The 12,797-nt window shown below is 50.4% G+C and overlaps 1 protein-coding gene and 1 pseudogene across 1 annotated transcript; one reads left to right on the top strand and one right to left on the bottom strand.

The window, feature by feature from the left end:
* Positions 1-1,026: 1,026 nt before the first annotated feature.
* On the bottom strand, positions 1,027-2,870 carry LOC121169153 (annotated as a pseudogene).
* A 1,590-nt stretch (positions 2,871-4,460) lies between these two features.
* Positions 4,461-9,856, top strand: LOC121169289 (tubulin alpha-1C chain-like). The gene is made up of 4 exons (XM_040999837.1): positions 4,461-4,484; positions 6,567-6,789; positions 6,906-7,054; positions 8,882-9,856. The coding sequence occupies exons 1-4, from the start codon at positions 4,461-4,463 to the stop codon at positions 9,854-9,856; spliced, it is 1,371 nt and encodes a 456-aa protein (XP_040855771.1).
* The last annotated feature ends 2,941 nt before the right edge of the window (positions 9,857-12,797 follow it).

Below are 12,797 nucleotides of genomic sequence, written 5' to 3'. Positions count from 1 at the left end.
GACCCTGGTCTGCCCAGTGTCATGCCACTTAGGCAAACACTCCCACAACCAAGTATGTCCATGGAAGGTCATCACAGTAAATGAACTTCACCCCAGAGCCTTAAATACATATCTTTATAAAGTGTATTTGCCCCCTAGGCAGGTCCCGCTTTCCAAGTCACTCTTGTGGCTGAACCTTGATGTCCGAGTACAGGAAACAAGAGCCCATGCTGCCCAAGTTGCTGGGAAATATCTGGGAGAAGCAGCAAGGCTGTGAACTTGTGTCCTTCATGTTTTGGGAACTGACTGGCTGAGCTGGGCCTGCAGTAATATGCTTCCCTGGCTTAGCTTTACACGTGATTTGTCAGTTGCTCACGAGCTGATCACATACCCAAAGAACATGGGGCCAAAAAAGTTCCTAATGACTATGATCTTCACAGTGTGTTCACATCACTGAGGCTGCCTGCAACAGTCAGCCACAGTCAGAAGCTCCAGGGGAGGAGCCAGGCCAGGTTTCTGCAAGTCTCAGTGACACACTTGCTGTTATCCTGAGGAGGTACCTGCCCCCTCTCTCAGCTTAGTGTGAGTCAAAGTTCTGGGCTTTGGCTGTTTCTAATCAGGCTTGTACCCGCTTTGTGAGCTTGGGACTTTCTGTTCAGACACCAGTGCAGCTGCTTCTAATGAGCTGGATCAAGAAGTACAGGAGTTGAGCACCCCCACAGGAGCCATTACAAACATGTGCTATAACAAAGCATCTCATGGTCACATTTGTCAGCAAAACTGGGAAGGCTGCTTGAATCTTCCCTGGACTCCAAGTAAGTTGACCTTACTAGACATGGGGGCCGGAGGCAGCCGAGAAGACAGAGCAGCAGGGGAAGCAGCTGTTGCTCCTGCCCATCACCCAGGCCTAGGGGTCCAAGGAGCCCAATCAGTTAAACGGGCTACCAGAGTCTCCTTCAGGTGGCAGCAATCATTCTGACAGTTTCGTTCCTCTGAGAGCCCCAAAGCAAAATACCCACCCCACTTCAGTCAAGCCACTGCACTCACCAGCTTGCGGATTTGCTCTTGGACAGGTTCGATGATCTCCCTGCCAACAGTGTAGTAGCCACGGGCATAGTTATTGGCGGCATCTTCTTTGCCAGTAATGAGCTGCTCTGGGTGGAACAGCTGCGGTAAGTGCCAGTGCGAACTTCATCTGAAAAGGGGAAGCAGTTGGGTCACCTGTCACTGACCTTGTCCCTCCCCAGGGTACCAGGGGCTCCCCCAGCACAGAGCTCCTGGCCCTGATCCTGGTACCCAATGCCAGCTCACCAATGACCGTGGGCTCCAGGTCTGCAAACACGGCCCTGGGCACATGCTTGCCAGTGCCTGTGTCGCTGAAGAAGGTGTCGAGGGAGTGGTCCAATACCCCAGTTGGCTTTTCACTTGACATCTGGCCATCGGGCTGGATCCCGTGTTCCAGGCAGTAGAGCTCCCAGCAGGCATTGCCGATCTGGACACCAGCTTGACCAATGTGGATGGAGATGCACTCACGCTGTAGGGAGGAAAGAGGAAAAAGAAAAGGACACCCCAGATGAGACAATGGTGAGTGACTCATGCCCAATTGACTCAATCTTCCAGGCAGATAATCACCTTCCCGGAGACTTCTGCCCAGGCTCTACTTCCTTCACAAGATGTTGCTGAAGACCTAATGAAGAGAAGCTGCTTTGGGAGATCAAAGCTCTGTTAATGAGCTGTCAGGCAGACAGGCCTTTGCTTCCTAGTCACTGTAAGTATTCAGGTTGGATTTCCATTATCTCAGGAGACCACAAACTATTCTGCCATTTGTAGGGTTCCCTTAGTTCCTATGGCACCATTCCCCTTCTGGCCAGCTGATTCGCTCCCATTCAACTCACTGCCCTCTTTAATCCTGTTCTTTGGAAAGACACGTTTCCTTCTCCTTTGAAGAGGCAGCTTAAACCAGCACAGAGAAATTCAATGCAGAAAACTCCCAACAACAGCAAGCAGCACTGCCTTAAATTAACTGTGGTGCTAGCCAGCCTTCTAAACTGCCCAGTGTTCATCCTGCAAAGGGTGAAGAAGGGAGGGACATGTTTTAGCAAAGGCTAAGTGTGCCAGCTGACCACACTGCTAGTGTAAGCCAGGAGCCATTTCCACAACATGGGAGGATGGGGCATTGGGAAATAAACCTGGTTTCATTCTCAACCTGCTGAGCAGCCCAAAGGTACCAAATTCCCTCCAGTTTAGGAAAGCAAGACAATCACCACCAATTGCAGACTGCAGAGGGAAAACAAAGGCATGCTCACTGCATTGCATCAACACCCAAAAAGGTCTCATTACATTCCCAAATAATGAGATTTCAGGCTGTTAAAAGCTGCCTAAGAAATGTGCAACAGCTGCTAAGTAAGACATGTGCTTGTGCTTTGAGAGGGACCCAATGCTGTGGTATGGCACCCCAGGTGGGAGCCAGTTCCTGGCTACTCCACTTCTGATCTAGATTCCTGCTAATGTGCAGGAGTTGGAGGAGAAGGGAGCCAGTTAGGACACACACTGATGCCCATATAGGATGCAGGCAGTTGCAGGGCAGAGGATTAGCCAGCTGAGCCAGTCCTTTTGGTCACAACACTGCACAACACCCCCACCTTGCTTTCTGAATCACTGTTTCACCAGCAAAACATCCTCATCTAACTTGCTACTGTGTGACTGGGCTCTGGCCAACTGTAGTCGGGGAAGTCTCAGATCAAGTACAGACTGTATTCCTTCCTCCCAAGATACCGTTTGCTACCTTCCACCAGAACACACAGTAAGGTCTCCCATAGGTACTTTGAGATACTTGTTTCCACCATGCCCGAGAGATGCACAGAAGAAGCTACCTTGTGTGCCACGTCCATGCCGACTCAGGTTGCCACTTTAAACACCTTTTCATGGACTTGTTTTTATAAACCTGCCTAATGTAGGAAGCTTCAGTTATAAACGCCCCCCATGAAATCAACAGTGGAAATACAGGTCCAACACATGATGGCCTATTCCTCCCTTCGGGAGGAGTGCCCAAGGAGCTCCCCTTCCCCTTTCTCCAGATGGCTAGTCAGCAAGTACCAGGGCATGGGAAGGTGGGGAAGGTGGGGAAGGTGAAGTGCACAGCTCTGCCAGGTGGCCGGGAAAGTAAAGCCACCTGGGAGGTGTGGGCATGGGGACCTCAGTTCCTCCAAGTCCCCAGGTCCTGAAGCAAAAGCACTCTGACCTTCCAAGGGCGGTGGCCACCCCATCCTCCCTCCTGGAGTGCAGGGAAGACCCAGGCCACCTGCATCATAGTCTGCTGTGGGAGCTGGATTCCACGGTGCCCTCACCCAAGGGGTCAGCAGCCACACTCACCATGTTGGAAGCTTGCTGGGACAAGGGGTGCCGGAGGAATTAAGCAGAAGGTGCCACAAGAGCTCACACTGGCAGACCAGCAGAGTCTAAGAGGAGAATTACTGATTAGGCAGCCTGCCCGCAGCTGCCTTTATAATGCATTCCCACAAACCCCACCCTCCGTCACGTGGCCAGAGGGCTGCCTTGGAACTCTGACCCAGGTGGGCAGAGAAGGCAACACATGCGGTTAAAAAGTTCAAGCCAAACACCCTGGAGGTCCCCCCCCCCCATTCCCAGTCCTGCCCTGCAGTGGGATGCAAGAAGCTGGTGGGGGGGTGGGAGGCGGAGAAACAAATTTTAAACAGGTGCAGCTGGAACCATAGAACTCATTAACTGACAAGAAATATCTGTTTACTCATCTTAGGCAGCACATGTAGGTTTTTACAGAAAAATCAAGTAACTTTTAGACTCCTTTGAATTAAGATAACAATTATAACTGATAACACAGAAGGGGACCTTAGGCTTGTGTAAATGGAATGCTTTAATTAACAAAAGTTTGCACAGCTTTGCACCTTGTTAGTAAATTCTAATGCAGTCCAAATAGCCATGCTGGAAATATCAAAGTGCCAAAATGTAAAACTTTTGAGCTTTTTAATGTCTCTCAAGGATGCTAAGAAGGCTTAAGATTTTTTGTTGGAAAGAGGATCTCTTTACATGACACGATACAGATGAGATCAAATTATTCACATAAAGTGGTCACTCAGATACTCTAAAAAAGTATTTGTCTTTTCTTTCGTAGAGACAACAACTGATTAGGCTATTTGGACTGCATTAGAATTTACTAACAAGGTGCAAAGCTGTGCAAACTTTTGTTAATTAAAGCATTCCATTTACACAAGCCTAAGGACCCCTTCTGTGTTATCAGTTATAATTGTTATCTTAATTCAAAGGAGTCTAAAAGTTACTTGATTTTTCTGTAAAAACCTACATGTGCTGCCTAAGATGAGTAAACAGATATTTCTTGTCAGTTAATGAGTTCTATGGTTCCAGCTGCACCTGTTTAAAATTTGTTTCTCCGCCTCCCACCCCCCCACCAGCTTCTTGCATCCCACTGCAGGGCAGGACTGGGAATGGGGGGGGGGGACCTCCAGGGTGTTTGGCTTGAACTTTTTAACCGCATGTGTTGCCTTCTCTGCCCACCTGGGTCAGAGTTCCAAGGCAGCCCTCTGGCCACGTGACGGAGGGTGGGGTTTGTGGGAATGCATTATAAAGGCAGCTGCGGGCAGGCTGCCTAATCAGTAATTCTCCTCTTAGACTCTGCTGGTCTGCCAGTGTGAGCTCTTGTGGCACCTTCTGCTTAATTCCTCCGGCACCCCTTGTCCCAGCAAGTTTCCAACATGGTGAGTGTGGCTGCTGACCCCTTGGGTGAGGGCACCGTGGAATCCAGCTCCCACAGCAGACTATGATGCAGGTGGCCTGGGTCTTCCCTGCACTCCAGGAGGGAGGATGGGGTGGCCACCGCCCTTGGAAGGTCAGAGTGCTTTTGCTTCAGGACCTGGGGACTTGGAGGAACTGAGGTCCCCATGCCCACACCTCCCAGGTGGCTTTACTTTCCCGGCCACCTGGCAGAGCTGTGCACTTCACCTTCCCCACCTTCCCATGCCCTGGTACTTGCTGACTAGCCATCTGGAGAAAGGGGAAGGGGAGCTCCTTGGGCACTCCTCCCGAAGGGAGGAATAGGCCATCATGTGTTGGACCTGTATTTCCACTGTTGATTTCATGGGGGGCGTTTATAACTGAAGCTTCCTACATTAGGCAGGTTTATAAAAACAAGTCCATGAAAAGGTGTTTAAAGTGGCAACCTGAGTCGGCATGGACGTGGCACACAATGTAGCTTCTTCTGTGCATCTCTCGGGCATGGTGGAAACAAGTATCTCAAAGTACCTATGGGAGACCTTACTGTGTGTTCTGGTGGAAGGTAGCAAATGGTATCATTGGAGGAAGGAATACAGTCTGTACTTGATCTGAGACTTCCCCGACTACTAGTTGGCCAGAGCCCAGTCACACAGTAGCAAGTTAGATGAGGATGTTTTGCTGGTGAAACAGTGATTCAGAAAGCAAGGTGGGGTGTTGTGCAGTGTTGTGACCAAAAGGACTGGCTCAGCTGGCTAATCCTCTGCCCTGCAACTGCCTGCATCCTATATGGGCATCAGTGTGTGTCCTAACTGGCTCCCTTCTCCAACTCCTGCACATTAGCAGGAATCTAGATCAGAAGTGGAGTAGCCAGGAACTGGCTCCCACCTGGGGTGCCATACCACAGCATTAGGTCCCTCTCAAAGCACAAGCACATGTCTTACTTAGCAGCTGTTGCACATTTCTTAGGCAGCTTTTAACAGCCTGAAATCTCATTATTTGGGAATGTAATGAGGCCTTTTTGGGTGTTGATGCAATGCAGTGAGCATGCCTTTGTTTTCCCTCTGCAGTCTGCAATTGGTGGTGATTGTCTTGCTTTCCTAAACTGGAGGGAATTTGGTACCTTTGGGCTGCTCAGCAGGTTGTGAATGAAACAGGGCTTATTTCCCAATGCCCCATCCTCCCATGTTGTGGAAATGGCTCCTGGCTTACACTACCAGTGTGGTCAGCTGGTACACTTAGCCTTTGCTAAAACATGTCCCTCCCTTCTTCACCCTTTGCAGGATGAACACTGCTCTCCCTGGGCAGTTTAGAAGGCTGGCTAGCACCACAGTTAATTTAAGGCAGTGCTGCTTGCTGTTGTTGGGAGTTTTCTGCATTGAATTTCTCTGTGCTGGTTTAAGCTGCCTCTTCAAAGGAGAAGGAAACGTGTCTTTCCAAAGAACAGGATTAAAGAGGGCAGTGAGTTGAATGGGAGCGAATCAGCTGGCCAGAAGGGGAATGGTGCCATAGGAACTAAGGGAACCCTACAAATGGCAGAATAGTTTGTGGTCTCCTGAGATAATGGAAATCCAACCCTGAATACTTACAGTGACTAGGAAGCAAAGGCCTGTCTGCCTGACAGCTCATTAACAGAGCTTTGATCTCCCAAAGCAGCTTCTCTTCATTAGGTCTTCAGCAACATCTTGTGAAGGAAGTAGAGCCTGGGCAGAAGTCTCCGGGAAGGTGATTATCTGCCTGGAAGATTGAGTCAATTGGGCATGAGTCACTCACCATTGTCTCATCTGGGGTGTCCTTTTCTTTTTCCTCTTTCCTCCCTACAGCGTGAGTGCATCTCCATCCACATTGGTCAAGCTGGTGTCCAGATCGGCAATGCCTGCTGGGAGCTCTACTGCCTGGAACACGGGATCCAGCCCGATGGCCAGATGTCAAGTGAAAAGCCAACTGGGGTATTGGACCACTCCCTCGACACCTTCTTCAGCGACACAGGCACTGGCAAGCATGTGCCCAGGGCCGTGTTTGCAGACCTGGAGCCCACGGTCATTGGTGAGCTGGCATTGGGTACCAGGATCAGGGCCAGGAGCTCTGTGCTGGGGGAGCCCCTGGTACCCTGGGGAGGGACAAGGTCAGTGACAGGTGACCCAACTGCTTCCCCTTTTCAGATGAAGTTCGCACTGGCACTTACCGCCAGCTGTTCCACCCAGAGCAGCTCATTACTGGCAAAGAAGATGCCGCCAATAACTATGCCCGTGGCTACTACACTGTTGGCAGGGAGATCATCGAACCTGTCCAAGAGCAAATCCGCAAGCTGGTGAGTGCAGTGGCTTGACTGAAGTGGGGTGGGTATTTTGCTTTGGGGCTCTCAGAGGAACGAAACTGTCAGAATGATTGCTGCCACCTGAAGGAGACTCTGGTAGCCCGTTTAACTGATTGGGCTCCTTGGACCCCTAGGCCTGGGTGATGGGCAGGAGCAACAGCTGCTTCCCCTGCTGCTCTGTCTTCTCGGGCTGCCTCCGGCCCCCATGTCTAGTAAGGTCAACTTACTTGGAGTCCAGGGAAGATTCAAGCAGCCTTCCCAGTTTTGCTGACAAATGTGACCATGAGATGCTTTGTTATAGCACATGTTTGTAATGGCTCCTGTGGGGGTGCTCAACTCCTGTACTTCTTGATCCAGCTCATTAGAAGCAGCTGCACTGGTGTCTGAACAGAAAGTCCCAAGCTCACAAAGCGGGTACAAGCCTGATTAGAAACAGCCAAAGCCCAGAACTTTGACTCACACTAAGCTGAGAGAGGGGGCAGGTACCTCCTCAGGATAACAGCAAGTGTGTCACTGAGACTTGCAGAAACCTGGCCTGGCTCCTCCCCTGGAGCTTCTGACTGTGGCTGACTGTTGCAGGCAGCCTCAGTGATGTGAACACACTGTGAAGATCATAGTCATTAGGAACTTTTTTGGCCCCATGTTCTTTGGGTATGTGATCAGCTCGTGAGCAACTGACAAATCACGTGTAAAGCTAAGCCAGGGAAGCATATTACTGCAGGCCCAGCTCAGCCAGTCAGTTCCCCAAAACATGAAGGACACAAGTTCACAGCCTGCTGCTTCTCCCAGATATTTCCCAGCAACTTGGGCAGCATGGGCTCTTGTTTCCTGTACTCGGACATCAAGGTTCAGCCACAAGAGTGACTTGGAAAGCGGGACCTGCCTAGGGGGGCAAATACACTTTATAAAGATATGTATTTAAGGCTCTGGGGTGAAGTTCATTTACTGTGATGACCTTCCATGGACATACTTGGTTGTGGGAGTGTTTGCATAAGTGCATGACACTGGGCAGACCAGGGTCAGCCCTGAACCTTGTGTGCTCCAGTCTAGTGGTCAGTCAACTGAAGGAAGGTTGAGAGTGTCCCTGGCTGTGAGCACCAGGAATGGCTGCCTGTGAGGGGTCAGGTGGTGTGCTTGCAGCAGAGCAGCCCCTCCTGTGGTCTCAGAGCCTCAATGCTAATCACTTCCTTTGCCAGCTTACCAGCATTAGTAGGCTTCCCAGGACCAGGTTACATGCTACGCTAAGGCCTCATTGAATGTCTCAAAAACCTGAAGGAGAGAGATTGCAGTTCTCACTGAACGGGAGCACTGAGATGCAGAGTGAGTTTTGTCACAGTAGCACAGTAAGGAATGGGCAGAGCTGGATCTAGATCCAGCAGCAGGGTCCAGGTGTGTGGCACCTCTGTACTCCAGACCGGGAAGAAAACAAGTGCCAAGGGGTGGTGAGGTTCAGGCACCAGGCTGGGGGTCTCACACCTGCCCTGCAGTGGCTCTGACAGCTGACTAGCAGGTGCCCTTAGTCCGTGGGCAGCAGGGGCACCAGAGGACTCTCTCAGGTACTGTGGCAGGACTTGTGATTCTTCTGCCTGAAGCAATGAAGACTTGATGTTGAAACAGGCTTTGGAGCAGGACCTTCCTCTCCCTGCCCTCCTTCCCAGGAGTGACTGAGTTTTGATGTATAGCACCTAGAAGCTCTTTGGTTTTTCTTGGCAAATGGTCAGCAGAGTTTAAGTCGCTGTGTGCATAGTCAGGGGTTCATAGAAGTCCTCTGTGACTTGGAGCAGGGGAGTCCACACTAAAATGTATAAACCTCTTTTGCAGGCTGAGCAGTGCTCGGGCCTGCAGGGTTTCCTGGTGTTCCGCAGCTTTGGTGGGGGTACCGGTTCTGGATTCACATCGCTCCTGATGGAACGCCTCTCTGTCGATCACGGCAAGAAGTCCAAGCTGGAGTTCTCCATCTACCCGGCCCCTCAGGTCTCCACAGCTGTGGTGGAGCCCTACAACTCCATCCTCACCACCCACACCACCCTGGAGCACTCCGACTGTGTCTTCATGGTGGACAATGAGGCTATCTATGACATCTGTCGGAGAAACCTGGACATCGGGCGTCCCCGTTACACTAACCTTAACCGCCTTATGAGCCAGGTTGTGTCCTCCATCACAGCCTCTTTGCGGTTTCAGGGAGCCCTGAATGTTGACCTGCAGGAGTTCCAGACCAATTTGGTCCCCTATCCCCGCATCCACTTCCCTCTGGCCACTTACGCCCCAGTTATCTCCATTGAGAAAGCCTACCACGAACAGCTTTCTGTAGCAGAGCTCACCAATGCTTGCTTTGAGCCAGCTAACCAGATGGTAAAATGCGACCCTCGCCACGGGAAATACATGGCTTGCTGCCTGCTGTACCGTGGGGATGTAGTTCCCAAAGACGTCAACGCTGCCATTGCTGCTATCAAGACCAAGCGCAGCATCCAGTTTGTGGACTGGTGCCCCACGGGCTTTAAGGTTGGCATTAACTACCAGCCTCCCACTGTGGTGCCCGGTGGAGATCTGGCCAGGGTCCCACGAGCTGCCTGCATGCTCAGCAATACGACGGCCATTGCCCAAGCCTGGGCTCGTCTGAACCACAAGTTTGACCTCATGTATGCCAAGCGGGCGTTTGTCCACTGGTATGTGGGTGAGGGCATGGAGGAGGGAGAGTTTAATGAAGCTCGTGAGGACATGGCTGCGTTGGAGAAGGATTATGAGGAGGTGGCAGCAGACTCCGCTGAAGGAGAAGATGAGGATGAGGAGTATTAGTCTGCCCGTAACTGCTGGCTGCTCTACTGTTCTGTCCTGTCTTGCTGTCCATTGTGTCCCTATGTGTCAATAAAGGTAATTTTTGTTTTTGTATAAAAACCTCTCAGGCGTGCCATTTGTCATGTCAGATGGAATGTTCCAGAATTGAGTTGATGAGTGGTGCTAAAAATCTGAAATTGGCAGGCTGGGTGCATATGCTGTAATTTAAAAGTTGTGATAGTGAGTCAACGGGTCTGGTCACTGGGCCAGTGCTGCTTGGGCTAAAATATGTTTGAGTCTGTCATCCACAGCAGGTAAAGTTGTGTGATGGCACTCCTGGCTCCCTCTATAATCTAGGTTCCTACTGACACATATGGCAAGGTAGCAAGTGATGGCCTAGGCACTTAGGTCCCTGCTAGCCCCGTGGGAGATCTGCCTGAACTTCCGGGAATCTGACTTCAGGTTGGCCCTGCTGCTTTCCTGGGACCATCTGGAGGGTTGGGCTGATGAGCAGAAGACTGCCGTTGCATTGCCTTTCAATTAAAGCTTTCACAAATGATTATGAAACCTACAGGTATTAACATGCAATGATTCTAACCCTGTAAGTTTGAAGTGAGCTTTACATCCTATGTTTTTAGAAATGTTATTGGAAATGCAGAGTCAGGAGATTTGTTTCTGTCCACTTGTATATTTTCCAGGTGACTGCAGTGTTTGGGACTGAGCTGACCAGATGCTACATTTGTGTCTCCCACATGGGTACAAGGTCCTAAGGCTTTGGGCCATCCTGTGCTGCTTTCTCAGAGCACAAGCAGGAAGCTGTGTGGGAAGTCAAAGTCCATATGGGATGCTGGTGCTTTCAAGGAAGGATTTAGCCATTAGCCCGTTGCACTGGGCCCCATTCATGAGCCTTGCGCACCTACTTCATCTGCATTTACATGAGAAGATTACATTTTAGTGAGGACGACAGATAGCATGGGGAACCTGTGGGATCCTCTTTAGATTGGTTCTTTTTTTCTCTGTTAAGGAAGTGCAGCCACGACCCGAGAGTGAGATCAGGAAGAAGGTTTGGGTGGGTTCAGGGCACTGAGGGACTTTTCAAAGCTCCAAGGAGAGTGGGAAAGGAAGAAATGAATGCGAATGAAATCTGACTGTAAGTCACATAATCCCAACGGAGGTGGGTGTCATGAATTTGCAGCAGATTTGTGAGTGCCACAGCCCTGGCAGGCCAAACTCGATTCAAACAGGTTCAAGGTTTTACTAGGGGAGCACCATCAGAAACTGGAGCAAGGCAGTCACAGGTGTAAACAGGAACAGAAGAAATAGGAGGATACAATGGCGAGGTGCTAGGATCGGGGCTGGCAGTGCCTGCTTGGGCAGTGGGGCTGTGGGTCTTGGGTGTGCAGAGCCAGAAAATGGGAAGCATGAGTGAGATAACAGGAAGCTTCAAATCCAGGCCATGAAGGAGTGTGGGTGAGGTTGCTCAGACCCGGGAAGTTGGCCAGCAGCAGGGTGGGAAGAGGCCACCGTGTGGATGACAGAGTGGACACCTAGGGCACCAAGTGGATAGGAATGGTATTAAGGTTAGGGGGGTTGGGACTAGATGAGGGAAGAGCTAGATGAGGAAAGAGACCGAGATGTTTCTTTGATAGGATCAGAGTTGTTCCAGGGCAGGCTAGATCCCTGGTCCTTACTTAGGGATCCAGGATATCTGTTCACAGTGAAGAGGTAGGCACAGGGGAGAATCCTGAAGAATGAAGAGAAGGGAGTCACGGTGGGTCTTTGAAAGTGAGAAGGAAAGTATTGCAACAGCTGGTGGTAGGCTGGGAGAGGCTGACTCCTGCTCTCCCAAAACACAGAAGAGCACGAGCTCCTGGTGCGCATTGACTCCAGTCCTGTACCATGAGTGGAATGCATGGAGGACAGAGGTGAGCACACGGAAGCTTGGCAGGTGTCTTCTGTAGCAACAAGCATGATGCTAATACCCACACCTCTACCCCCCTAGACCTGCTCCCACATGCATTCTGAATGCTGAGAGCAAGACCAAAAACAGTGTCACGTCAGCCAGAGATGGGAAAAAATATATACATAAATGATCAGAAGCTAGCCTCTCCCCTCTGCACTGTGTAAATCTTAGAATTTCCCTTCTGTCTGTGAGGATCTCTGTAGAACTGTCCAGAAGGCTGACCCCTTCCAATCAGGCCATGAGCTGCCTGGTTGTGTCCCACTCTGAGCTCAGAATGAAGGCAAATGGTTTCTCTGACCTCAGATGTGTGGCTTCCCCCTCACACAAGCAGCTGCAAACACTGAAAACTACTGCATATTTTATGACTTCACTTGATTGCGACCTGAAATGACCCACAGCACAGCCATCACAGTCACAGGTGCCTGTGTTCAACTTGGGGAAAAATCAAGGCGTCTCATAATCCCATTTCAAGTCCAGTAATACGTTATAATGGATCACAGAACTCAGGGAAACACATTGCTACGGGTTTGTCATAAGGAGTATTGGGTTTTAATTTTTTTTCAGATTTATTGGAAAGGCAGGTCAGATTTACAATGAGAAAAAAGAGTCAGAGAAAGATCTTCCATCTGCTGGTTCACTCGCCAAATGGCTGCAATGACCAGAGCTGAGCTGATGCAAAGCCAGGAGCTTCTTTCAGTTCTCCCATATTGGTACAAGGTCCCAAGGCTTTGGGCAATCCTCTACTGCTTTCCCATGCTACAATCAGGGGGATGAATGGGAAGTGAAGAAGCCTGAACATGACCCAGCACCGCATTTGGGACGCCTGTGTTTACGAGGTAAGGATTTAGTCATTGAGCCATTGCACTGGGCCCGATGCAGGATATTGTTGAGGATAGAGATACAGGGGCATGAGGGGTGAGATCTGGAAGCAGGAGTTTCTGTCCTTTTTGTCTTCCAGGCACATGGGCTCCACCTGGAACTCTTGGAGCTTTGGTTTGC

Source organism: Ochotona curzoniae, unplaced genomic scaffold, assembly GCF_017591425.1.
Source record: "Ochotona curzoniae isolate NIBS_2020 unplaced genomic scaffold, NIBS_Ocur_1.0 scaffold_1852, whole genome shotgun sequence".
Lineage (NCBI taxonomy): Eukaryota > Metazoa > Chordata > Mammalia > Lagomorpha > Ochotonidae > Ochotona > Ochotona curzoniae.
The sequence above is the reverse complement of the archived record's forward strand: the minus strand, read 5'-3'. Positions and strand labels throughout refer to the sequence as shown.